Source organism: Bubalus kerabau, chromosome 16 (genome assembly GCF_029407905.1).
Source record: "Bubalus kerabau isolate K-KA32 ecotype Philippines breed swamp buffalo chromosome 16, PCC_UOA_SB_1v2, whole genome shotgun sequence".
Classification (NCBI taxonomy): Eukaryota; Metazoa; Chordata; class Mammalia; order Artiodactyla; family Bovidae; genus Bubalus; species Bubalus kerabau.
The window spans coordinates 67535192-67561490 of NC_073639.1; the positions used below are offsets into that span (position 1 = coordinate 67535192).

Below are 26299 nucleotides of genomic sequence, written 5' to 3' on the forward strand. Positions count from 1 at the left end.
TAGGGTGTCTGGTGCTACCCCTGGCCTTGACTCACTAGATGCCATTAGCCCTCTCTCCTCTGCAGTGTGACAACCAAGCATGTTTCTGGATATTGCCCAGTGTCCCTGAGGACCCGAGGCGCCCCGGCTGAGAACCACTGGTCTAGGGTTCCAGGGAGGACCAGGCGAAAGCATGTGTGTGAAGCACTTGGGCCCCCAAGAGCCCCATGATCATGGTGATGATGGGGGTTTAGTTCATAATTATCGCTTCACCATAATTAATACGCTGACATTGATCCCTGTTTGCCTTGTCAAGGCTAATGGCAGTGAGTGAGTGACTGAGTGGGGATTTGAACCTGGGGCTGGCTGACTCCAGACCCCCTGTTGTGGAGCCCCAGAAACCCTGGATGCTGTCTGAGCTGAGATTTCTTAGGGGAAGGGGTACAGGCATGGTGGGGGCTGGAGGGGCTGCCTCATCTGGCCCCCACCTTGGGTGGAGGGTGTCTGGAACCCTGTGGGGACCTGGGAGGGGGTGCAGTAATTAAGAAGTATGTGCCTAAACTCCTTCTCTTCCCCTGACCCTGGGGTCCCCACTGAGGTGAGCAGGACTGTGCCTGGGGAAGTCTAATCTCCCCCTCAGTGCCTGCACCCTGGTGGACAGCCCTCCCTGCCTCAACATACCCCCATTCCTGCGTCACAGAGCTGGGATCCAGGGGGCAGCCCCTAGGGGGTCTTCATTACCCGCCTGGCAGGTGGATTGGAACTAATGTCTCCTGACTCATACTAGGCACCGGCACCCAGTGCGTGCTTCAAATTCTTGAAGGCACTTGGCATCTCCCAGGCTTTAGGAGGTGTTGTGGTTACCCTGGTTTTACAGGTGGGGAACTGAGAGGAAGTGATTTGCCCAAGATCTCACAGCTGCTGACTAACCAGGGCCCAGAGGGGAACCCCATCGACCTGCTGGAAGGGTAAAACTGATTTCAGCACCTGTGCACCTAGCCCTTTCTTCCCTCTCTGATTGTGCTCATCGACAGCCCCCGGGTTAATCCCAGGGTCAACACTGGACATGCCCGATCTCATTTAATTCTTCCTGCAAATGTATGAGAAAGCTACTACTATTGTACCCATTTTATAGATAAGGAGACTGAGGCTTGGGACACTCTCTCAAGGTCATGCTACACAGAAATAGCTTAGCTGGGATTAGAACCCAGGCCGGGAAAAGTCTAAAGTCCAGGCTCTGCCTCCCCATTTGTGCCCAGAGTGGGGCCCGTCCGAGACAGGAGCTCTGACCCTCTGTGTGCCCTGCTGTGCCCGCCAAGAGAGGCCTCTTACAGGGGCCCTCGCCTTCTCTCCTGGCAACCAAAACCAAACAAGGTGGGGACCAATCTTTATTTGTTCTTCTGCTAATGTGCGCGGAGGGAGAGATGTAGAAAAGAGAGTTTTGCAGACATTTCTCTGCAGCCCGGGCAGGATGTGAGAAGTTCCAGGAAACTCGCCCTTGGTGTCCAGCCCGCCCCGTGCGTGCTGCAGAGGGCAGGGGGCTGACAGCCAGCAGGCACTGGTCCCTCCCTTGCCCTTCTCCTGGCTAAACATTGGGCCTGGGAGCCAGAGAGACTTGGGTTCACGTCCAGCTCTTCTCCTTGCAAGCTGTGTGACTGGCCCTCGTCAAGCTCCATTCTCCTCACCTGACAAACGAGAATAGAGACCACCTTTGTCATCAGGTCGTGTGTCCGTGTGGCACCCCTCAAGGGGCCGGGGTGCAGGCATGGACAGGCAGAGGCCTTCCCTGCCCTCTGGTACTCACAGCCCGGGATTAACTAATCCCATGAACACATGGTCGGGGGGGCTTCCCAGAGGAAGCAGCACGAGCTGGGAACACAGGTGGGCAGGAGCTAACCAGGCAAAGAGGGGAGGGAAGGGGTCAGCGCTCGGCACTGGGGAGCAGAGTTTGGGCACGGCTAACGGAACGCTCAGAACCTCAGTTTCCTGTTCTGTGAAATGGGGTCATAATGATGACACTGGGAAGCTGAAGGCGACTGACTCCCACAATGAGTGCATGTGTATTTGCTGAGCACCTAGTGTGCCTGCAGCATATGTTCAATGGTTTTAGTAGGTGCTTTCTGTGTGGCAGGCACAGCACAGGCCACTGGATCGCATGTGCTCTGCTTCATCCCCATTTCACAGATGAGGAAACCGAGGCTGTGAACCATCAGCTTTCCTATCATATGGTGGCTAAATGCGGAACTTGGATTCAAACCCTGCTCTGGGTGCTCCAAAGCTGGTTTGGTTGGCCAGGAGTAAGCCCTAGGCTCTATGTTTGGGGACCTGGTGTGATTCTGAGGCCCTTCCTTCTCCAGCTGATGTCCAGGGTAGCTGGACGCGAGGCGGGCGTGTGTTTCCAGGTCCCTGAATGGGGCTCCTGTTGCAGCTCCTGCGGGGGCTGGCGGCCAACCACATCTGGGAGTGGCTGCCCTGCACCCCTGTCATTACAAGGGTGGCTTGAAGCAGCTGGCAGCAGCGCTGTTTGCCCGCGGGGGGGGGCTTCCTGGAGCCGGCCTGACGCCCCTCCCGTTCCCTTGCAGGCCGAGCCGTGTGGACGGGTCCCCAGGGCAGCATGGCGGATCCTGGCGAAGGCCCTCGTGGGGGGCCAGGGGAGACAGCCGAGTCCCCCGGGGATGAGAGTGGGCCCCCCGGCGGGGAGGCCTTCCCCCTGTCATCGCTGGCCAACCTGTTCGAGGGGGAAGACGGCTCCCCGTCGCCCTCGCCGGCTGATGGTGGTCGCCCCGCCGGCCCAGGCGACGGGCGACCAAACCTGCGCATGAAGTTCCAGGGCGCCTTCCGCAAGGGGGTGCCCAACCCCATCGACCTGCTGGAGTCCACCCTGTACGAGTCCTCGGTGGTGCCCGGGCCCAAGAAGGCGCCCATGGACTCGCTGTTTGACTACGGCACCTATCGTCACCACCCCAGTGACAACAAGCGGTGGAGGAGGAAGGTCATAGAGTGAGTATTGCTGGCTGCCTGGCCAAGGGTCTCCTCTGTATTGAATTCGCCCATCCACCCATCCATCCACCCACCCACCCTTCATCTACTCATTCATTCATCCAGCTACCTGTCTTTCCACCTAGCCATTCACTCGTCCAGTCCATCCATCCATCTGTCCACCTGTCCATCATCGACTCCCTCAAGTACCTGTCTGCCCTTCTATCCATCATCTAGTCGTCCTCTCATACCACCCGTTTTCCGTTTGTCCACTGTTTACTCTCCAAACAGCCATCCATTCTTCTATCTACTCTCCGTTTCTATTCATCCAGCCAGTCAGCTATCAAACTATTCATCATTCATTCATTTATTCCATTTCCATATCTCTCTTTCGTTATTTCTCTTTCCTTCTCTCTTTCTCTCTTACCAGCTACCCGCCTTTCCACCTGTCCATCCGTTTGTCCAGTTTATCCTCCATCATCACTCATTCGGATACCTATCGACCCATCTATTCATCTGCCATCTCTCTGTCTAGCCATCTCCACATGAAAACCCGTTAGACCCTACTCAGGCCTCTGTGTGTGTCTGGAGGAGTCTTGAAGTCTGCGTATGTCCTTCTGTCCCCTCATGCTGATCACAGACTCATTTACGCCCCTGGATGAAGCCCAGCCACCTTCTCAGCCCCCACTTGGTCAGGAGCTGTCTGTCTCCTTTGTTTATTTACCGAGTCATCGGTTTGTTCAGTGAAGGTTTTTGGACCACCCACCACATGCCAGGTTAGGGGAGGGGTTGGCCCTGGGGCTCCAGGAATGAGCCAGGCCAGATGCTGCCCCTGCTTAGCTTAGGTACTGAGTAACTGTCACTGGCACTTTCAGTTTGGAGGGCAGAACACTTAATAAGCAAGTGAGTAGACAGTTCACTTTGGACTTATCTGGTGATCCAGTGGTTAAGACTCCATGCTCCCAATGAAGGGAGTATGGGTTCAGTCCCTGCTCAGGGGAGATCACGCATGCTGCTTGGTCAAAAAGAAAGAAAGAAAGAAAGAGTTGACTCTGGGAGAAGGAAATGGCAACCCACTCCAGTATTCTTGCCTAGAAAAGTCCATGGACAGAGGAGCCTGGCGGGCTGCAGTCCATGGGGTTACATGACTGAGCCCGCATGCATGAGGAGGGTGGAGGGAGATGGGTTGGTAGCAATAAACTGGTAGAATTGAAAAAAAATAGTTCACTCTGGGGGAGGTGCTGAGGTGAGAGAGGGAGCTGATACAGGAAACATAATCCAGGTGGACTTCCTGGAGGAGCTGGCATTTAAGCCCAAAGCTAAGGAGTGAGAAAGGGCAGCCACTCAGGGGATTCATTGGAAAAGCTCCTGATTCTGGGAAAGATTGAGGGCAGGAGGAGAAGGGGATTACAGAGAATGAGATGGTTGGATCTCATAGACTCAATGGACATGAGTTTGAGCAAACCCCGGGAGATGGTAAAGGACAGGGAAGCCTGGCGTGCTGCAGTCCATGGGGTCGCAAAGAGTCGGTCATGACTGAGTGACTGAACAACATTCCAGGTGGAGGCTGGAGAAGCTTGAGGTCTCCAAGGAGCGCAGTCTGCAAGCTGCTGGATGAACTTTGTAAGCTCCACTCAGAAGTGGAGACAGGCCCAGGACAGTAAGGTGCCCCGGCGCCCGATCTCTTTGGAAGGTTGCATTGCAAGCTGGTGGGCTCTTCGTCTCCCTTTCCCCCTCCTTCAGGCCCTCATCCCCACCACTACCTCAGACAGCTAGAGCTGATGGCTCTGGAGGGGCTGCAGAGGAGTTGGAGGGGGGTGCGGCTGAGCACTTGAGGTCTTCAGAGACCCTGAAGGCTGCCTCAGTGAGGATGGGGGCGGGGCAAGGGTGTTCTTTTCATTTTTTGGCTCAAAGGTCACAGTTCAGGAGCAGATGAAATGGGGGCTGCCCTAGCCTGTGTGCCCCCCACCCCAGTGTCCAGAAGCACCTCTTCTCCCTTCCCTGGCGCCCTGTCGCTGGAGGCCCCGTCCTGGGGGGCAAGGTCTGGGCCCGGGAACAGCTCGGTGACCCCTTGGCCCTGGCCCCCGCCTCCTGTCTGGCTCCCTCTCTGCTCCCCTCCACTCTCCCGTTCGCATGCTGTCCTCCTCTCCTGTCTGTCCTGTCTTCATTCACAGCCTCCTCCTGCCCCTGTGTGTGCTGGGCGCTGGGTGGGTGAGCACGCGACACAGAGTGTCCCTGCCCTCGGTGCCCCTGGGCTAGCTCTGCGCCAGCTTTTTGTCTCTCAAAACCTAGCGCACAGTAGGTGCCCAGTGAACGCTTATTGAATGGCTGATTGACTGTCTGTTTTTTTCCCTTCTTTCCTTCTCCATCAATTCTCCTCCCCCAGCCCTCCCCACCTTATTCTTTCTCCACCCGCCTCTGCAGCTCAGCGTTTCTTCCACACATACAGGCTCCGGACACGCAGTAGCACTAAATAATAACAGGAACAGCAGCTAACGTTTACCAGCGTTGACTGTGGTGGGGCCTTGAGCTAAGCATCTACGTGCACGGCCTCATTTGTCTCAAATGTTTGTTGAATGAATAAATCAAGCAGTGAGTGATTTGAATAAATGATAGAGTTGCTTTATCTTTTAGTCTGGTGTTCCTCCTTTCTGTCCTTAGTATCTTTGTCTCTTCCAGTCTCTGGCTTACTAAGCACTTATAAATGACAAAGAGATGGATGGATGGGTGGGTGAATGGGTGGGTGGGTGTGTGGAGGGATGGAAGAATGGATGGGTGGGTGGATAGATGGATGGGTGAATGGATGGGTAGAGGGGTGGGAGTGTGGGTAGTGGATGGATAGGTAGATGGATGGGTGAGTGAATGGGTGGATGGTTGGATGTATGAATGCGTGGATGGATGTTTGGATAGATGGATGGGGACCTTGGGAGCTTCTGTCGGTCTCCACCCAGCACACAGTAGGTGCTAGGTACAGTGTTGGGGTAAAACATTCCTGTGTCTCCAGATGACTCTCCCCTCTTAGCCTGGCCCCTCCCTAGGGCTCCAGCTGCCCTCCCCTACAATCCTCCAGCCTCTAAGGCTGGAGACCATGAGGGTGGGCAGGGGATGAGCCCTCCTATCACCCCGCTTCCTCCCCCTTCAGGAAGCAGCCACAGAGCCCCAAAGCTCCCGCACCCCAGCCGCCTCCCATCCTCAAAGTCTTCAACCGGCCTATCCTCTTTGACATCGTGTCCCGGGGCTCCACCGCTGACCTGGATGGGCTGCTCCCCTTCTTGCTGACCCACAAGAAGCGCCTCACGGACGAGGAGTTCCGGGGTGAGCCACCCAAGAATAGCAGGCAGGCCATCTGGGGCTTGGGGGAGGCCTGGCGTCGGGGGCCCCCTTTCCTGTCAGTGTCTTCTCTTGGGTCAGTGGGCTGCACTAGCCAGGAAGAGCACTGGACAGGGAGTCTAGTCCTGTGTGTCCTTTCCCATATTACTTAACCTCTCTGGGCCTTGGCTGCCTTTCTTCATTCAGCCTTTATTGATGCAAAGTGTCATAGGTAAGCAAGGTCACATTACAGGCTGTTTCTTTACCATCTGAGCCACCAGGGAAGCCCAGAGTCTACACACCTGGGCTCAGATCCCACCTCTACCACTTAAGGGATCCTTGGCCTCTCTGAGCCTCAGTTTCCTCATCTGTACCCTGGGGAATAATCACAGCATAGCCCTGGCCTCTGCGGACAGAGAATCCCATAGTGCCGCGCACAGGCAGCCAGGGTCCCAGAAGCCCCTGTCCTGTCTGGGGGAGCTCTGGAACGGGTTGCAGGTCATTCCTGCTTCTGCTCTCCAGGTTCAAGCCCCGCCCCTGCCCAATTTTCTGGCTCCCCACTGTAGACTGGAGCCCAGTCCCCTGCCCTGGGACGTAGCCCAGACAGCTCCCTCCAGGCTCGTCCAGGCTCAAACATCCGCCCCAGGGCACTGGCTCCCTCCGCTGCCCCGGCCTGTCTGCACATCTGGGAGGGGAGCCTGTGAATCCCTCCCCCAAGTCAGCCACGTACTGTGTGCCAGGTACCAGGTGAGCTGTCGTTAACTGGCCAAATGACCCCACAAATCAATATAAAATGTCAAGAACTGAACTGCCAGGAAGGAGGGCCTGTCTCAGGTGGGCCGGCCACAGTAACAGGGCTGACGATGCTCCAGGGAGATCAGGTATTTGGAGACTTTAGGTATTTCAAGCAAATTAAGCGCCTAAATAGGCTGACCAGGTCTGCAGTGTATTTTTCACATATACCTTTACCAGCCAGACTCTCTGAACACCAAAATGATACTCTGCTGTATCACTGTGTCCATCAGAAGAGAATTACCGGACTTACAAAAACCGTTCATTCATGGTGCCCAGCCAGGGCGCAGACGGTGTGGCCTTGTGTGGGGCATGAGGTTACAGTTGTAGGGGGATGGGGTCCCCCTCTCCCCTCAGAAGGTCTCCATGATGCTGCCAATCTCATTTGGAGATCAACCACATATAAGCCCTGGCCAAACAGCCCCACCTAGCCCCCCAAGTTCACCATGCAAAAGTGGGGAGATTTGGGGTAGAGGGAGCCCCTGTGAAACAGAGATCGTGGTGCTTTGCCTTTGGTGAGCAGCGCCAGGCTGGACTTGCCAAGACTTCTGGTTTTTCCTGAGTTAAGGACTGGGTCTCTGAGCACAGGCTGAGTTCGGGCAAGTGGGTCTGCGTGAGCCTGGGTGGGGGGCTCTAAGACCGGCTGGGGGGAGGTCCCTGACATTGTACCGAATAAGGCAGGTGTAGAGGGGGACTTACTGTGAGGCCCACTACTTAGGCTTCAGGACCCTCTCTTGCTCTGGCCCCCAGTACATCCGTGGACCTAACTTGGAATTTGTAGTTGTGTGTTCATTTTCATAAACAGGATCCCCAAATTGCATGTCTCGAGCTCCGCAAACACTGGCTGCACCCCTGCATGTTTTTCTAGCCAGAGGTTCATGAGCTCATTAGGGGAGTCAGTGACCACCCCCTCAAAAGTTGGACAACCTCCAACAGAAGTTTATTTAGGGCCCCTGGCTCCAGCCTCCCCAGTGGACAAAGCCACTTCGCCACCTGGTGGTGGAGTCCTGTGACTGCAGCCACGCCTGATTTCTGGCTGAGCCCTGTTCTTGGCTTCTTATCCCAGGACCCAGGTTGGCAGCCCCGCACCCTGCTACAGTCCAAATCAACGGTGTGGTCCCACATCCTACATAAACCACTTGAACCCTTGTGGTTTGGAATTCCTTGCAGTGCACAGCATGCCCCTTCACTGAATGTGTATTTACTCAACAAGTGGTTATTGGGCACCTAACAAGCGTCAGGAGTGGTACTGGCCTGGGGCAAAAAATGATGAACAAAGCAGACTTGACCTCAAGTTTCTCTCAGTCTCGGGGGTGAGACTGACATTGATTAAGCAATCACAGAAACAAATACACAATTACAACCTGTAACTGTGTGTCCACAAAGAAGCTGTGTTGAAGGATTTGACTTGATCAGGAAAATCTGGGAGAGTTTCTGGGAGGAGGCGACACTTGAGCTGAGTCTGAATGAATTAGAGTTAGCCAGGTAAAAACTGGAGAAGGCAATGGCGCCCCACTCCAGTACTCTTGCCTGGAAAATCCCATGGATGGAGGAGCCTGGTAGGCTGCAGTCCATGGGGTCGCTAAGAGTTGGACATGACTGAGCGACTTCACTTTCACTTTTCACTTTCATGCATTGGAGAAGGAAATGGCAACCCACTCCAGTGTTCTTGCCTGGAGAATCCCAGGGACGGCGGGGCCTGGTGGGCTGCCGTCTATGGGGTCGCACAGAGTCGGACACGACTGAAGCGACTTAGCAGCAGCAGCAGCAGGTAAAAACAGGTGGGGGAGGATTAGAGAGAAGGTTAAAAATCAGCATGTGCAAAGGCCCTGTGGCTGACCATGACCAGAGTTGAACTCAGTTGCTATGTGGAAAGTGGATTCAAGGATATCCAGAGAGGCTTTCCAGGATTCAAGGATGTCCAGAGGAAACCAGGCAGGTGTCCTGGGCATGTGAGAGAGATGCTGGCTGGGCCAGGTTGGTGGCAATGGAGATGGAGAGTGGTGGAGGGCTTGGAGAAACAGGTGAAACTGGTGGGGACTCACTGGGGGAGAGGGTGTGTGCCAAGGGTAAGATGAAGGCGAGGGACAGAGGTTTAGGCTGGCTAGGGACATCAGTGTCTAAGAAGGGGACACGTGCAGACCAGGTTGGGGTTTGGGGAATGCAAGATGATGAGGTCAGCATGGAGAGTTGCGACAATTCTAATTTTCTAATTCCCTGTCAGTTAGGAAACGGAATGATCCACCTCCAGGCTCGTGGGTCTGAGCAGACTCCCCAGGGGCCTGGGCCAGCATTCGGCGCGCCCCCCCCTCCACCCACCCCCCGCCCCCCCGCCCACCAGCTTATGCAGATGGAAAGCTGAAGTCTGTTATTATTCAATACATAGTTACCTGCTGTTGACACTGGGCTGGGCGCCAGGGATGTAGCAAGAAATAGCCAGAATGAGGTTTGAGCAACATCACTCCTAGGGGCGGTGGGACTGGAATTCAGGTCTCTCTGCGACCGCAGGTTTTTCCCGTTCTCTCCACTGATTCCAGGTATCTAAGGAGAGTCTCGAAAGCATTTCTGGTAGAATAATAACTGCAACCGTATGACTTACTGAGAATGCCTGTCTACCTGGTCCTGGGCTCATCAACAGCTATCTATTAGCCTATGATTTCCCTTTATAGGCTCAATGTAGTTAGACAGGAAATGAAAGCGGAGAAAAGGTCACACACAAATCAGAAATGGGGAGCAAAGCCTGATGTGAGCCCCAGGGATCCTGGCTCCAGAGCCAGCCCCTCAGCCCACCACTGCCTCTCCCACTCCCTGTCCCGTTCCTGGGCCCCTTCCTGCATCGGGCTGTGTTGCCCTGTGCCTGGTTAAAAGCCAGTTCTCTTTTCATTGACTCTCTCTTTTAAAGATATAAATCCACTCACATCACCATAAAAATTAATACAAGGGAAAGAAAATTGCAAAGGGACATTAGTAAGCATTAGGGGGAGGTGTTAAAGACCCCTTAGTACCAAATGGAGACTGACTTCATGGGAGAGATTTGACAAGGGGCTGACACCTTGCACACTTGGGCTTTTGCTGTTTTTATTGCTGCCTCTGCAGGAGCCCCCAAATCCTCTAAGATAGTTTCCTGTCTATTATGGCTCACAGCCCCTACTTCGGGAAACGCTGCACTACCTCTCCCCCCCTCTAGGGGCGCTACTGCACCTGCTTCATGGGTAAAGGATCTGTGTTCAAGCAACGACTGCCTCCTGGGTCTGTTTTTAGAGGTTGCCAGACCTCATTACCAGATTAAAGGCTCTGAGAAGTCCTGTAGTGAAGACATGGCGGCGATTGGCTTTGATTAACTCAGCATTCCCCCCTTTTATCTGATTTTTTAAAAGTCCCCTCCAGGGACGTCTTCCAAAGAAGGGGGCCTGGGTTTAATCCTTGGTTAGGAAGCTAGATCCTGCTTGCTGCAAATAAACCAATGCAGACAAATAAATATATATATTTTTTAAATGGTCCATATTTAAGAAAAGTCCTTCCAAATATGCTTTGGTAAGTACCATGTCTCTACAGGCTGCAGCTTCCCATGTTTTAAAGAACTTCTGCTCCTCTGAGTTTCTTTGACCTTCTTAGTACCCTGGGGTGGGGTTGGGGAGCAGATAGGGGCCGGGCTCAGGAAGGAGAACACAGCCAGGACCTCTGGCTCCCTGCCCAGTGCCCTGTCCCCTGCTGCCCAGCAGTTTGGGCCTCAGGCCGAGCACTCCTCTTGTTGCACGTGTCTCCCTGCAGAACCGTCCACCGGGAAGACCTGCCTGCCCAAGGCCCTGCTGAATCTGAGCAACGGCCGCAACGACACCATCCCCGTGCTTCTGGACATCGCCGAGCGCACGGGAAACATGCGGGAATTCATCAACTCGCCCTTCCGAGACATCTACTACCGAGGTAGGGCCCTGGGCCGGGCAGGAGAGGGGCTCCCTCTTCACTTGTCCAGCCCCTCCCCACCCCCAGCAACACCTCATTTCAGCCTGGGCCGCGAGTGCCAGCATGTCCTGGAACCAGTTGTCGAATGAATGAACGAATGGACTGAAGAACAACAATAACTACCCCTTCCAACTTTTAAATTCTGAGTTTCAGAATTGAAGGTTCCAAGGTTCTCGCATGTAATGAGCCAAAGGCGCTGTGAACCTGGGATCCCGGACCCAAGATGCTCTGGTTTGGAGACTCTGAGTCTTTGTGACAACAGTCCTGTGAGCCAACAGCTCGAAAAGGCAGAGGTGTCACCAGGCCCAGCTCCCCGGGTCTAAATTCTGAGATCCATGAATCCACCTCGACGTTTCGGATTCCTGGATGTCAGATTCAGAGGCTGTGAATTTTGTGTCCCAAATCCTGTTAGACCACGATGCCATTGTTTCCTCTTGCGTGAAAGGCTCTTACGAGTCTGCAACGTCTCCACATTTGGGGTCCTCCAAGTCAGATATCCCGTGAGCCTAAACTCTTGCGGGTGTGACGCAGCAGGTCTGGGACCTCAGGCCTCAGAGACTCCACGTCCGGGAACATCTGAAGGTCCCTTGCTGCCCTGGGGTGGATCTCCACCTTCTGCGCCCCAGCGCCCCCCACACCTGGTCAGGGCTGTGCGCCCGCCCATCCCCCAGTGACAGTCCCCCACCCCCTCCCAGGCCAGACCGCCCTGCACATCGCCATCGAACGCCGCTGCAAACACTACGTGGAACTGCTGGTGGCCCAAGGAGCCGACGTCCATGCCCAGGCGCGGGGCCGCTTCTTCCAGCCCAAGGACGAGGGCGGCTACTTCTACTTCGGTGAGGAGGGGCCTGGTGGGGGCTGGGGCACATGGAGCTGAAGCTGGGGGCCGCGGAGGGTACCCGGTGGTGCTGGCAGTCCTGACACCTCCGGAGATACCCAGGGCCGCGCTGACCGCAGGCCCAGACGGAGCCCAGGGCACAGGCCGCCTCGTTGGTCTTGGTCACTGAGGTCTCACCTTTGAGGAGTGGAGCGTCACCTCGCTTGCCTGAGCCTCAGCTGTCCCGTCCGTGCTGTGGGCATCGTAATGGGATCAGAGGGCTGTGGTGGGCTGTCCCCTCCCCCCCCCACACACACCTCATCACTCGCATCCTCTGGTCTGACTTAAGCTGGCACTGATGGTCAGATGCAGGGTCCAAATGGCATCACTACCATGGCCCAGTTGGACCCATGAAAGATTTTAAATTTCACCCCCGCTTAGACACATGTTATTCGGGGTTCAGGGACAAAGTTCCTCAAAGAGTCCCTCACAGCCTCCACGTCGCGTGGCCATGCCTTAAATAGCCACGTCTGCCTCCCCGGGGACATCGCCCCCAGACGGTTGCAGTCGGCCAGGGCTGGTTCACATTGGCCGTGGGCGCTGTGTCCATCGTCACGGCATCTCCCCGGGGAGGGCCCCGCCCCTGACCCGGCCCCCCGACCGCCTGCCCCGCAGGTGAGCTGCCCCTGTCGCTGGCTGCCTGCACCAACCAGCCCCACATCGTCAACTACCTGACGGAGAACCCGCACAAGAAGGCGGACATGCGGCGCCAGGACTCGCGCGGCAACACGGTGCTGCACGCGCTGGTGGCCATCGCCGACAACACCCGCGAGAACACCAAGTTCGTCACCAAGATGTACGACCTGCTGCTGCTCAAGTGTGCCCGCCTCTTCCCCGACAGCAACCTGGAGGCCGTGCTCAACAACGACGGCCTCTCGCCCCTCATGATGGCCGCCAAGACGGGCAAGATTGGGGTGCGTGTGGGGCCGGGGTCACCATACATACACACACACACACACACACACACACACACATACACGAGGGAGGCTGCAGCTGACGTGTTATTAATGTGCACATTCGCCTCCCATCCTGCCCACCCCAGAGTGCAGAAGTTCTAGCTCAAGAACTTGCTGTGGCTCCCTATTGTCCAGCAAGGCTGTTCGACTTCATCCCAGAGCCTCTCTGCTCATCCCACCCCGCTGGATGCTCACCGCCCCACTCCCACCAGCCAGGGCATGCCACTGACAGAGAGCTGCGCCCCAGAGCTGTAGCCCTGCAGTACTCCTCTGCCCTCCATGGCCGGGGTTGTGGCTCAGCCTCTAACCTGCTGTGTGGCCTCAGGGAACATCCTCCTTTTCTCTGAACCTCTGTTTCCTCATGGGGGCTTCCCTGATCGCTCGGCGGTAAAGAATCCACCTGCAGTGCAGGAGACACGAGTTCAATCCCTGGGTCAGGAAGATCTCCTGGGGCAGGAAATGGCAACCCACTCCAGTATTCTTGTCTGGAGAATCCCATGGACAGAGGAGCCTGGCAGGCTACAGCCCATGGGGTCACAAAGAGTCGGAAACCACTGAAGCAGCTTAGCACGCATGCTATTAGCTCATCTGTCAAACAGGATGGTGAGGGCAAGAATTAAACCAGGTGATGTAAGGAAAGCATCCAGCAGGTGCTCAGTAAATGTTTTCCCTCGCCCATCCTGCTCTCTGGGGAGGTGCTATTTGCTGGAGTCCCTCCCACGTGAGTGGCCCTGCGGCAGTACCCCTGCCCACGCCCCCCCAAAACCCCCTGATCCTACTCCTCCCACACAGATCTTCCAACACATCATCCGTCGGGAGGTGACAGATGAGGACACCAGGCACCTGTCACGCAAGTTCAAGGACTGGGCCTACGGGCCGGTGTACTCCTCGCTCTACGACCTCTCCTCCCTGGACACATGTGGGGAGGAGACCTCCGTGCTGGAGATCCTGGTGTACAACAGCAAGATCGAGGTGGGCGCAGGGCAGGAGGGGCCAGAGCAGTGAGTCTGTGGACTGGGTGCAATAGAAGAGGCCAACTGAGTGCCCAGAATGGCATCTGGCAAGGGCGGGAATGGCAGGATTGTTAGGGTCAGACTTCAGGGGCACGCAGGACTGGCTTAGGAGCCTGGCGCTGTAAGTGACATGCTGTGTGACTCAGGACAAACTCCCCAATCTCTCTGAGTCCCAGCTTCCTCTTTGGTACCATGCAGATAAAAATAGAGCATTTCCCATTGGGTTGCTGGGGGGACCAAATGAACAGCCGGGCGCAGAGTAAACATTATGTGTCAGCTATTATCATTAGCATTTGTTATATGAAGTTTTTAAAAGCTCTTTTTTTAACTTAGCAGTATTTTATGAACATCGTTCTGCACCATTAAATATTCTTCTGCAGTATCATTGCTGCGTGGAAATGTACCACATTCTAATTAACCATTCCTCTATTCTTGGTCATTTGAGTTTGTTTCTGCACTTAACTATCAGGAATAACATTGCAGTGGCATCTTTGTGGCTACATCAGTGCACATATCCTTGATGATAAAGAAACTCAAGCCCTTAAAGAGACAGGATGCTGCACAAATGGGGCAGAAAGCCCTGGGGCCTGCATACAGAAGGTCTTCCTTCTAGCCCCAGCTCTGTGAGTTTGGACAGATGCCTTCTCATACTGGAGCTCACTTCCCTCATCTTTCAAATCAGTGACCAACCTGATTTAAACTGGGGGTGGTGGTAAGTTTTAGCATCTCAGCTGCAAACTCTGATTGATTGGTAGTGTCTGCCCAGGAAACTGTATAGAGAACTATTGTGTGGGACTCAATTATTGCTGTCTGTCCTGGGTTCAGACTTGGAAAATTGTGGTGAGTCAAGTATTTATCATCCTGGGGCTAAATTTCCCAGTTCCCACTTCCTGAATCAGAATGTCTGAGGTTGAAACCCAGGGGTTTATTTATTTATTTGCACTAAAAATTTTTTGGCTGCAGCATGCAGGAACTTAGTTCCCTGACCAGGGAATCTAATTCGTGCCCCCTGCCTTGGGAGTTCGGAGTCTAAACTACTGGACTGCCAGGAAAGTCCCCAGGGATTTATGTTTTTTAACAAGCTCCATAGGTGATTTTGGTGCCAGCAACTTGGCAACTTCCACTGATTAGAGTTTGGGGACCATAGGAATAGATGTTCTTTCAGGAGCTTTCTAGCTCTGGGTTCTGTGTGTCTAGAACAGGCTAGAAAGGTAAGTTGGGACAGAACTGGGCAGAGCCTCAAATGCTGAGCCCAGAAGTCTGGGTGTCTGAAGAATGGGTCAGGAGGAGAACGAGCTCTTGGGGCAGAGGGTGGGGGAAGGCACACTGGAGTCAGCCTGCCCACCCCCTGCCCACCCTGCTCCCCCACAGAACCGCCATGAGATGCTGGCCGTGGAGCCCATCAACGAACTACTGCGGGACAAGTGGCGGAAGTTCGGGGCCGTCTCCTTCTACATCAACGTGGTCTCCTATCTGTGTGCCATGGTCGTCTTCACCCTCACCGCCTACTACCAGCCTCTCGAGGGCACTGTGAGTGGCCGCGAGGGCCACAGGAGCTGGGGCACAGCTGGGCCCCCTGTGGGAGGGGCTGGAGAAGGCTTGGAACAGGGTGGGAAGGCGCCCCCACGCCCAGGGGGAGGAGGGTGAAGGAGGAGGCTCCATGGACCCAGAGGCTGGGATGTTGGGGAACATCTGGATTTGGAGGGGCTGGGTGAGGACTTGCGTGCCTCTTGCCCCCCAGCCGCCATACCCTTACCGCACCACAATGGACTACCTGAGGCTGGCCGGCGAGATCATCACGCTCTTCACTGGGATCCTGTTCTTTTTCACCAACGTGAGCACTTGGCCCCAGCCTTACCCTGCCTGGACCCACCTCTCTCTCCACCTCTTTAATCTGTTTAATGTTTGGCCACACCCCGTGGCACGGGGAGCTTCCCCACCAGGGCTCAGACCCATGCCCCCAGCATTGGGAATGCCGAGTCTTAACCACTGGACCTTCAGGGAAGTCCCCCTCCACCTCTCTTCACTCCACTGTCTGCTCCACACTTCTGCTGATTCCATCTCTCTCACCCATCCCGTCCCCTCCTTCAGATCAAAGACTTGTTCATGAAGAAATGCCCTGGAGTGAACTCTCTCTTCATCGATGGCTCCTTCCAGCTACTCTAGTGAGTAGAGGTCCCTGGGGTGGCAGCTTCTGGGTGAGGAAGGTGGGGTTGGGAGGGACATCCTCGAGGTTTGGTGGTAGGGGGTGTGTGTGACTCTTATTAGGAGTGAACTCACCCAGCCTGATCAGCTACTGTAGCCCAAAGTCAGGCCATTGTCAAGTAAAAGAGTCCTCTGGTTAAAGCAAGATTCTGGTTGCTAGAGAGTTATCACTATATACACCATGGGTAGAAATAAATTTAACCTCTTACACTTGTGATTGATTGCTAATGTCTGCCAGGAGTGCCCATGTTAAGAATCTTAAGGCTGTGTCTGTGTTCAGTGGGAAAGAGTGCTGGGATTGATTAATGATGTCTGCCTGGGGCACAGGATGGATTGCTGCATGTGTGTTACATATTTTCCCTTTTTCCTAGAGTTAGAGAACAATGAAAATTCTGGGGGGTAGGACTCCACGCTTCCACTGTAGGTTGCACAGTTTGATCCCTGGCCGGGGAACTAGGATCTCACATGTCACATGGTAGGGCAAAAAAAAAAATTTCACTTAGCCACAAAATCTCCACTGAGAACTACTGAATCTTCCTCTAGCAACTACAAAGGACATCACTTTGGGATCTGGTAGGGCCCCAGGACAATTACACACACATCGGTTGGCAATTAACTTTGTTAAGCAATTATTTATTTAATTTTTTGGCTGCGCTGGGTCTGCGTTGCTGCATGCAGGCTCTCTGGCTGCGGCGAGCAGGGGCTACTCTCTCGTGGTGTGCGGGCTTTTCCTTGCGGTGGCTTCTCTGGTTGTGGAGCACAGGCTCAGAAGCTGTGGCACACAGGCTTAATTGCCCCGTGGCATCTTCCTGGACCAGGGATTGAACCCGTGTCCTCTGCATTGGCAGGCGCCTTCCTAACCACTGGGCCACCAGGGAGGCCTAGTTGCCAGTTAACTGAGGATTCTGGTTATCAGGATGCTGGGGAACCCCAGGAAGCCACATGGTCTCATGGTCTCTCTTCTGGGTGTCGTTGGGATGCCCTAGTACCTACAGGGCTTGGGGGCCTGCCTCCCTGTCCAGGGTCTCATTTCCCCCTCTCCCCTCTGGCTCCTCTCGTGCCCTCTGCTGCCCTGTAGCTTCATCTACTCCGTGCTGGTGATTGTCTCAGCCGCCCTCTACCTGGCGGGGATCGAGGCGTACCTGGCCGTCATGGTCTTTGCCTTGGTCCTGGGCTGGATGAACGCCCTTTACTTCACCCGCGGGCTGAAGCTGACTGGGACCTATAGCATCATGATCCAGAAGGTATGGGGCAGGCGGTTCCCCCTGGGCTTTGTGTGTCCTTGGAGGGAGCCACACACACCACATGTGCACAGAGAGTGCTGCTGGCCCCGAGGCTGCGGGGTGGTGTGGGGGCAGCGGGCAGGGCCTGGACATGGGGCGGGGCAGGGTGGAGCTGGAGAGAAGGTGTGGGATGAGGAGCTGGGAAAGCGAGAAACCACGTATCTCATCTCTGCCTCCTATTCCCACCGGGGTGTCTAGATCCTCTTCAAAGACCTTTTCCGCTTCCTGCTGGTCTACTTGCTCTTCATGATCGGCTACGCGTCAGGTGAGCCCCGGGTGCCCAGGCGGGCCTGGCGGGGGTGGCACCGGGGCTGGAGCCGCCGCCATGGTGTCTGGAGGAGAATATCCAGCATTTGTAGGGTTCTCATTGTGTGCCTGGCATTGAGCCAAGTCCTCTCCCATCCCTGCCTCGTTTAATCCTCCCAACAAGTCTATAAGGGAAGTGCGTTTCTTATGACCTTTTACAATTAAGGAAACTGAGGCTTAGATTAAGTAAGGTTAAATAACATGCCCAAGTTCAAAAGCTAGGAAACGGTAAAACTGTCATCTTAGCTACTGTGACAAAAGAAGCCGCCCAAAAACTTAGTGACTTTAAACAACCACCCTTTTTATTTTTGGCTATGTCCTGCAGCATGTGGGATCTTAGTTCCCCAACCAGGGATTGAACCTGTGCCCCCTAAAGTGGAAACATGGAGTCTTAACCTCCAGGGAAGACCCCCAAACAGCCACCATTTATTATTATGCTCAAGTCCATGGGTCTGCTGGGTGCTTGTGCTGACCTGGGCCAGATTTGGGCTCCCGTGTCTGTGTTCGCTGGCGGATTGGCTGCAGCTGACTAGTGTAGCTAGGGCTGGCCTCCATTGGGAGTGACTTTGCTGTCTTCCTCGGGGTCACTCATCTCTAGCCAGCTAGCTTGGACTTGGTCACACGGTGGTCTGAGGGTTCCCAGATGTGAGCAGAAGTGTTCGAGGTCACTGACTGGCACAGCATCACTGTCTCTCTCACCTTATTGGCCAAAGCAAGCCTCAGCCTGATTCAAAGAGTGGGGAAACAGGGGAATTCCCTGGTGGTCCAGTGGTTAAGACTTAGCGCTTCCACTACAGGGGACCTGGCTTCAATCCCTGGTCTGGGAACTAAGATCCTATATATCATGCGAACAGCCAAAAAATAAAAAGAGTAAAAATCAAAGAGTGTGGAAATAGACTCTACCATCTTGGTGGCAGGAGCTACAAAGCCTCTACTAGGCTGTATCCTTGATGTTATGATGCCTTGGGAGCTCAGTGGCACATAGGGGCAGGACCAGGGTTGGGGCAGGTAATCAAGCTGTCGGGCTGGTCCCCAAGGGGCGGGTGACCGGCCATCCAACGCCCAGGATCCAAAAGGGAACAGGACTCGGAGGCTTCATCTGGGCTTCATGGGAAGGGATGTGCACCACAGTTAGCTGATGTCTGGAGGGGGTTACGGCCGTAGTGAGCATAGCTCTAGGGGCAGTCAAAGCTGGTGCCTGGTTTCACCTTCCTCCCTTCCTTTCTGTGCTGCTGTGAGCTGGGAAACAGGAACACGAGAGTGAGTCTGCCCCTGGAATGCTGGCATCCCAGACTCCCAAGACCTCTAAGAACAGTCAGCTCACTGAGGTTCTCCTAGCCTTAGCACCGTTGACATTTGGGGTCAGACAGTTCTCTGTGGTGGGGACTGTCCTGTACATGGTGACATGTTTGGCGGCATCCCTGGTCTTGACCCAATAGGTGCCCGTAGTGTCCCTTCTCCAATTGTGACACCAAAAATGTCTCTAAACCTGCCAAAGGTGCCCTGGGGGACAAATTATCCCCGGTTGAGAACCACTAGACTGAGTCCTGGGACCCTCTTTCTTGTTAATAAGAGTTTGTGGAAAGAGCAAAGGCTTTGCGTGCAGGAGGACCCAGATTCAACCACTGGCTTGGCTTCCACTCTGGGTGACCTTGGGCCAGCCTCCCCGCCCTCCCCAGGCCTCAGTGTTTCCCTCCATCAAATGGGAAGGGGCCTCCCTACCTCTCACCCTCCGTGACCGTCACTGCCGTCCCTCCCGCAGCCCTGGTCTCGCTCCTGAACCCGTGTGCCAACTTGAAGGTGTGCGATGAGGACCACGCCAACTGCACAGTGCCCACCTACCCCTCATGCCGCGACAGTGAGACCTTCAGCACCTTCCTCCTGGACCTCTTCAAGCTCACCATCGGCATGGGCGACCTGGAGATGCTGAGCAGCACCAAGTACCCCGTGGTCTTCATCATCCTGCTGGTCACGTACATCATCCTCACATTCGTGCTGCTCCTTAACATGCTCATCGCCCTCATGGGGGAGACAGTGGGCCAGGTGTCCAAGGAGAGCAAGCACATCTGGAAGCTGCAGGTGAGCCCGCCCTGCTGGCCACTCTGCCCCGGGGCCACCTGGCCTGCTGCACCTCCTCGGCCTGGTGCTCTGGACGAGCCGCACCACCCCGTTCCGTCTCCACTTCCCAGTCTGTTTAATGGGCACGAATAAAGCCTGCAGGTCTGTTTCCCAGAGCCACCTAGCGCATTTCCGGTGGCTTCTGCAGCTCAGCTTCCCTTGCGGTCCCATTCATGGGATGCAATCCCCCCAGCTCCAGGGAGGAAGCGCTCTGGGCACCGGAAATACTCAGAAAGCCTCACATTTCAGTGGGGGTTCCGCACGGAGCCCGTGGGCAGCTTCTGTGCCCCAGCCGGGCCCAAGACACCAGGCTGGCATGGGAGCAGGCCATCCCAGAGCCGGGAAGCATCAGCTTCGTCATCAGAGGGGCTGCCCACTCCCCCTGCCCCTCCAACCCCAGGCAGATGTGTTGGGTGTGGATGCGCTGGGGAGCTGCTGCCTTTGTTTCCCGCAGGTTTCCGTGCAAGCCTAGGGAGCAGAGGGCCTGGGGGGAGGGTGTGACTGCCTGCCTGGCTGCAGGCAGTTCAAGAACCCGGGTTCCCGATAAACAGCCTTACCACGAGGCCCGGGAAGGCAGCACCCACACTTACCGGGACTTGGCACATTTTCAGGAAATGGCGCAGTGAAGAAAAACAACTCCACAAGGTCCTCCCCAGAGGTCTGGGTCTCAGGGGACCATCGGACCTGCTCTTACCCTTTATCTCTACCACTTTCTCCCTCGGGCCTCAGTTTCCCTGCTGGATGTAACTTGTAACATGCCAACTTGCAGCCCGTGGACTAGATTTGACCAGCAAAGATTTATTTGTTTTCTGCATCACTATATATTTTTTAAAAACTTAATGCGAAAAAATTTTAATTGAGAGATTTCATAGAAAAATCCAGATTTCTGGCCTTTCTTGAAAAGTTGGAAGCCTTGCAGGCGGGCCCACATTCCTGGATGAATGAGAGGTGGCTGCCCCCTTCACACGGGGTGGGGGTCTCCTGCACCCCCTGGTCTGCCCCAGTCCCCACCCCTCCCTGGGGATGCCCAGCACTGAGGGGACACCTGGTGTCCTGGGGCACAGGCTGCTGACCCTTCATTCATTTTCTCCGGCCAGGCGCCTGGAGGTATTTGAGTCTTTAACGCAGGAGTGGTGGGAGCTAGAAAGCCTGGTTCTCTGCGTCATTCCTGCCTTGAGAACAGTTAGGCAAGGCCGGGCGCGGCTCACGCGCTGCCCGCCCACCCTCTCTCCCCAAGTGGGCCACCACCATCCTGGACATCGAGCGCTCCTTCCCCGTGTTCCTGAGGAAGGCCTTCCGCTCCGGCGAAATGGTGACCGTGGGCAAGAGCTCGGACGGCACTCCAGACCGCAGGTGGTGCTTCAGGTGAGGCCGGGTTGGGCGAGACCACCGGGCCTCCTTGTGCTTTCTACCCATTGCCACTTCTGAGCCATTGAGGCCCCCAGGGGCCTGACCGGAGCTCAGTTCCACTGCCTGATCCTGTGGGTTCAGTTCTCAGCCTCGGTTTTTTCATCTGTGAAATGGGGACAATGATAGCATCACTCTGTTGGCCAGCTGTGCATATTAGACAGGTTGGCACATGAGATGTACCTGGCCAGCCCCCAATGCACATTGGGGCAGACACCCCGAAGCAGCTGGTGTTACTGCTCTCTCCTTTGCTGGAGGAAGCAGACTCAGAGGCAATGCATGGCACCACCCTCTATTGGTGATACAATGGAATGGGTTTCAGGGCTTGGATTTTTTAAAAATATTTATTAAAAAAAAATTAAATAGATCAAATTTTATTTGGCTGCCCTGGGTCTTAGTTGTGACCTGCAGGGTCTTCGATCCCTCAGTTGTGGCTTGCAGGATCTTTAGTTGTGGCATGGGAGCTCTTAGTTGCTACACGTGGGATCTAGTTCCCTGACCAGGGATCGAACCCGGGCCCCCTGCATAGGGAGTGTGGACTTAGCCACTGGACCACCAGGGAAGTCCCCTCAGGGCTTTGATTGAAATGGAGAAACTGAGTTATCAGCAGCTTCCAGGACTTGAGATGTTACCCAGGTGCATGGGGAATATCAGCTTCTTAGGAGAAGCCCTGGGTGAATCTTTTCTTTAACGAGAACTCATTCTTTGTAACGTGGTTGCCAGCATGGAGCATCAGCATCATGCTTGGAATCAGGCAAAGTCAGTTTGCACTATGACAGTCCCCACCGCACAGCCCTGTTTTGGATCCAAAGTTCAAGTCTCGACTGTGATTTAACACCTTTGTGACCTTGGACGAATAGTGCAACAAGCCTCAGTTTCCTCATCTGTAAAATGGGGGCAAAGGATGTATCTTCCTTGCTGGGTCCTGACTCATAGCAGTTGCCCCCCAAAAACGGAAATTGAATTAAAATAACTAAAAAGAATTTTAGAAAGTAAAAATTGGGACTTGCCTGGTGGTCCAGTGGCTAAGACTCCTCATTCCCAATGCAGGGGGCCCGGGTTGGATCCCTGGTCCAGGAACAAGATCCTGCCTGCCACAGCTATAGATCCTGCATGCCGCAAAGAAGATCACATATCCCACGTGCCACAACTAAGACCCAATGCAGCCGAATAAATATTTTAAAACAGTAAAAATTATCTCGAGCCCATTTGGGCCCTATAACCTGACTTTATGAGGGTGTCTCAATAATAAGAGTGAGAATATCAAGAAAGAGGATGTCCATCCACAGATGAATGGAATATAGCCATACAAATAAGGTCTTTGCAGGCAATGGGAGACTCTTTAGCCACAAAAAGGAATGCAGTACTGATGCAGGCTACATCGTGGATGGATCTTGAAAACCTGATGCTAAGTGAAAGCAGCCAGACACAGAGGCCACGTACTGAATGATGCTACTTAACACAACATGTCCAGAATAGATAAATCCAGAGACAGAAAGTGGAACAGAGGTTGCCGGGGCTGGTGGGGAGGGGATGGGGAGTTACTGCTTAACAGGCACAGAATTCCTGTTTGGGGTGATGAAAAGGTTTTGGAACTAGGTGGTGGTGATGGTTGCACAATCTTAGGAATGTACTTAATGCCCCGATTTGTACACTCTAAAGTGGGTGACGGACCTCCCGGGCGGCCCAGGGTTAGGACTCCAAGCTTTCACTGCCGGGTCCCGGGTTCCACCCCTGGGTAGGGAACTGAGATTCTGCAAGCCAAGTATAGAAGCCAAAAAAAAAAAAAAAAAGTGAAATAGGAAATTTTATGTTTTATCTATCTGTCTATATATATTATCAGAAATTTAAACAAAGCAAAACAAAAAAAAAACCAAGGACTTTCCTGGTGGTCTAGTGGCAAAGACTCTACGGTCCCAGTGCAGGGACCTGGGTTCAATCCCTGGTTGGGGAACTAGATCCCAAGTGCTGCAACTAAGACCAGGTGCAGCCAAATAAATAAATAATAATAACTTTTTTTTTTAATTTAAAAAAAGAATAAAAAAAAGCAGGAGGGTGTGCTGGAAGGCTGGAGCTTAGAGGCTGCCTGGGGGTGGGGAAGGGGTGCCTTCTCTGGGCAAGGGGGCTCTCCTTGACCCTCTGTCTGCTGTGGCCCCACCAGGGTGGACGAGGTGAACTGGTCTCACTGGAACCAGAACTTGGGCATCATTAACGAGGACCCCGGCAAGAACGAGAACTACCAGTACTACGGCTTCTCACACACCGTGGGCCGCCTCCGGAGGGGTGAGTTGTGGTGGGGGGCGGTCAGGGGAGGTGTGGGGGAGACTGAGGGACACAGAGCGGGAGCCCTGGTCTTCCTCAGCACCGTTTTGTTTGGAGCAGTCCTGTCCCTTCCCTGGGACTCAGTATTCACGTCTGTAGAATGGGAGGGTGGAGCTGGCCGCCAAGCTTCCTCTACTGCCAGTGAAAGCCTGGGCTCTTCCACTCAGCCGAGCACAGTCGGGAGGCCTTGGGCTCGCAGGCCTCCTGACCCCGGCTTGAATCTTGATTCTTTCTTTTACTCCTTTGTGTTCCGAGGCGGGCTCCATGACCTCTCTGAGCCCCATTTGCCACCTCTGTAAAACGGGGATAATATACCTCCCCCTTTAGAGCACTGACTTCCCTGGTGGCTCAGACAGTAAAGTGTCTACCTATAATGCCGGAGACTCGGGTTCTATCTCTGGGTCGGGAAGATCCCCTGGAGAAGGAAATAGCAACCCACTCCAGTACTCTTGTCTGGAAAATCCCAAGGACGGAGGAGCCTGGTTGGCTGCAGTCCATGGGTTCACAAAGAGTTGGACACAACTGAGCGACTTCACTTTCCTTTTCCTTTCGCCCACTGCTGAGTGCGTGGGACATCAAAGGCGCGCAATACACAGGCTCATGCGCTCTCTGGCCACCCTCACCCTGCCCTCCACTGCTCTCACTGCAGATCGCTGGTCCTCGGTGGTGCCCCGTGTGGTGGAGCTCAACAAGAACTCCAACCCGGATGAGGTGGTGGTGCCTCTGGACAACGTGGGGAACCCCAGCTGCGACGGCCACCAGCAGAGTTACCCCCCCAAGTGGAGGACTGACGATGCCCCGCTCTAGGGCCGGCAGGCAGGAGCAAGGTCCTCTCCACCGCCCATTTTCAGTCCAGCTGCATTTCAGAGGTGCCCCCTACCGGGGTGTGCCCCGCCCCGTACCCTCCTTCGACCCCCCAGAGGTGAGGGCCGGGCACATCCCGGGGAGGCCCCAGGACCCTCTGGTCTCCAGGCTCCTGCCTGCACCCCACGTCCCCTGCCCTGCCTCCCTGGCCTGGGCACGGGACGCCTGGTCGCCTGCCTCACTCCCATGGAGTCACAGTAAGGGACACCAGGGTCTCCGCCCACCGGAACTCAGCTCCCTGCCTCTTCATTTATTTATTTGCTCTGCTCTCAGGAAAGTGGCCCAATCCCCAGCCCCGAACTGGAGCCTAACCGGGGCCCCAGGACCTGGTCCCAGGTGCAGGGCCGGCTGCACAGGCCACCCTGGGCTGAAGTGCGGTGGCTCTGATGAGGGGCCGGGCCCTGGGTGGGTCTGGGATTGTCGGTGCTCAATAAATGTTCATTGATGGTAGAGATGGTGGGGGCAGTGGTAGCAGGCATGGGGGGAAGACAGCAGGGAGACCGTGAGCAAAGAGATACCTCTGTGGTTGGGGGTAGGGTGGGGATAAGAAGCCGGGGCAGGAGTTACAACCAAGGCAGTGTTCAGGTGATGGTTGGAGGGGCTGGACTCGGGCGGTGGTGGTGACTGAGAGATGGGGGTGAGCTTGGGGTGTGACGGGGAGGTAGAGATGAAGGGAGTGAGGAGAAGAGAGTACTGGTGGAGGCATAACGGTGCTGTGGGGAGACAGTTAAGTCTCCAGAGGTGCTGGGAGAGGTGATGACGTTGGTGGGGAAAAATGGTGCCAGTGGGGAGATGGTAAAGCTCATCATGGCAGAGTGATGTGGGTTCAGGGGGAGTAGGAAGCAGTTGGGAGGGGCAGAGCAGAAGCGGAGACGACAGCCACGGAGGTGGGTGAGCCATCTGGTGTCCAGTGGGGTGATGGTGAGGGGGAGAGCAGCCCTAATAAGGACAGCGGGGCCCACTGGAGTCGAGAGAGAGCCTTTGGTTGGGACCATGCACCAGCGGAGCTGTGAACGTGAGCTGGAGCTTCCCTTCCGAGGGCTGCCATTCTCCCCAGGTCACACCCCACTGCTGATCCAGCCCTGGGGCAGCTCCAAGCCTCCGGGCATGAGAAGCGGCCCTCCAAATACCCGATCCTGCTGCTCCACCCTGGATGAAGCTGCAGCCCGCCGGTTTTCCTCTGACCTCCCAGGTCCCCGATCCTGGCTTGGACCCAGTCTTAGGTCCCATCTGAAGCTTCAGTTGAGAAGAGCTTGGGACTCTGGGGGACCTGGCCAAGGACAGCTGCAGTGGGAGACACACAGGGCGTGGGGTCTGAAGACCCGGCTTTGCACCCTCTGCCCAAACAGTGGCAACAGGTCACTTCTCTGGGCCTCCATGTTCCCTGTCTGTTAGAAGGATGTCAATTACTTGAAGGATGGGAATTTCTTCAGCTATCGGAATGAAGCGGAGAATGAAGGGGAGACTCATATTACCACTGAGGGTGGCTGGGGGGGTGCCAACCTTCCCACAGACCCGTTCTTTCGGTCTCCCTTTACGTTGGCTTCCAAGGCCTGATGGGCTGCCCTTGCGGTCCATGGATGACCCAGCTTCTCCCAAGGATACTTGCTTCCTCATTCCAGCATTCTTTTTTTTTTTTTTTTAATAATTTTATCTATTTATCTTCGGCTGTGCTGGGTCCTTGTTGCTGCACAGGCTTTTCTCAAGTTGTGGTTAATGCGGGCTTCTCTTGTTGCGGAGCACGGGCTTTAGCACTTGGGCTTTAGTGGTTGTGGCACGCGGGCCCTAGAGCACAGGCTCAGGAGCTCTGGCGCACGGGCTTAGTTGGTCTGCGGCACGTGGGATCTTCCCAGTCAGGAATGGACCCCGTGTCTCTGGCATTGGAAGGCAGATTCTTTACCACTGAGCCACCAGACAAGCCCTCCA

At 55.0% G+C, this 26299-nt stretch overlaps 1 protein-coding gene across 5 annotated transcripts; it reads left to right on the forward strand.

The window, feature by feature from the left end:
- Nucleotides 1-2577: 2577 nt before the first annotated feature.
- TRPV4 (transient receptor potential cation channel subfamily V member 4) lies at nt 2578-24813 on the forward strand. 5 transcript variants are annotated; one of them, XM_055549495.1, is made up of 16 exons: nt 2594-2672; nt 2775-2979; nt 6101-6273; nt 10831-10983; nt 11718-11858; nt 12515-12813; nt 13648-13827; nt 15240-15398; nt 15610-15702; nt 15960-16033; nt 17152-17317; nt 17555-17621; nt 19425-19741; nt 21018-21145; nt 23349-23470; nt 24159-24813. In XM_055549495.1, the coding sequence occupies exons 1-16, from the start codon at nt 2594-2596 to the stop codon at nt 24314-24316; spliced, it is 2514 nt and encodes an 837-aa protein (XP_055405470.1). In that variant the 3' UTR covers nt 24317-24813. The 5 variants fall into 5 exon arrangements, with proteins under 5 accessions (XP_055405467.1, XP_055405471.1, XP_055405469.1 ...); XM_055549492.1 differs by having other exon boundaries at nt 2578-2979; XM_055549496.1 differs by lacking the exon at nt 13648-13827 and having other exon boundaries at nt 2578-2979.
- Nucleotides 24814-26299: the final 1486 nt, after the last annotated feature.

Bases quoted from the DNA above. Each gene is read 5' to 3' on its own strand.
- TRPV4 (XM_055549492.1), top strand. From the start codon at position 2,594: ATGGCGGATCCTGGCGAAGGCCCTCGTGGGGGGCCAGGGGAGACAGCC. The intron at 17,318-17,554 runs GTATGGGGCAGG...CGGGGTGTCTAG, and splicing joins ATAGCATCATGATCCAGAAG to ATCCTCTTCAAAGACCTTTT. The intron at 21,146-23,348 runs GTGAGGCCGGGT...TGGCCCCACCAG, and splicing joins GACCGCAGGTGGTGCTTCAG to GGTGGACGAGGTGAACTGGT.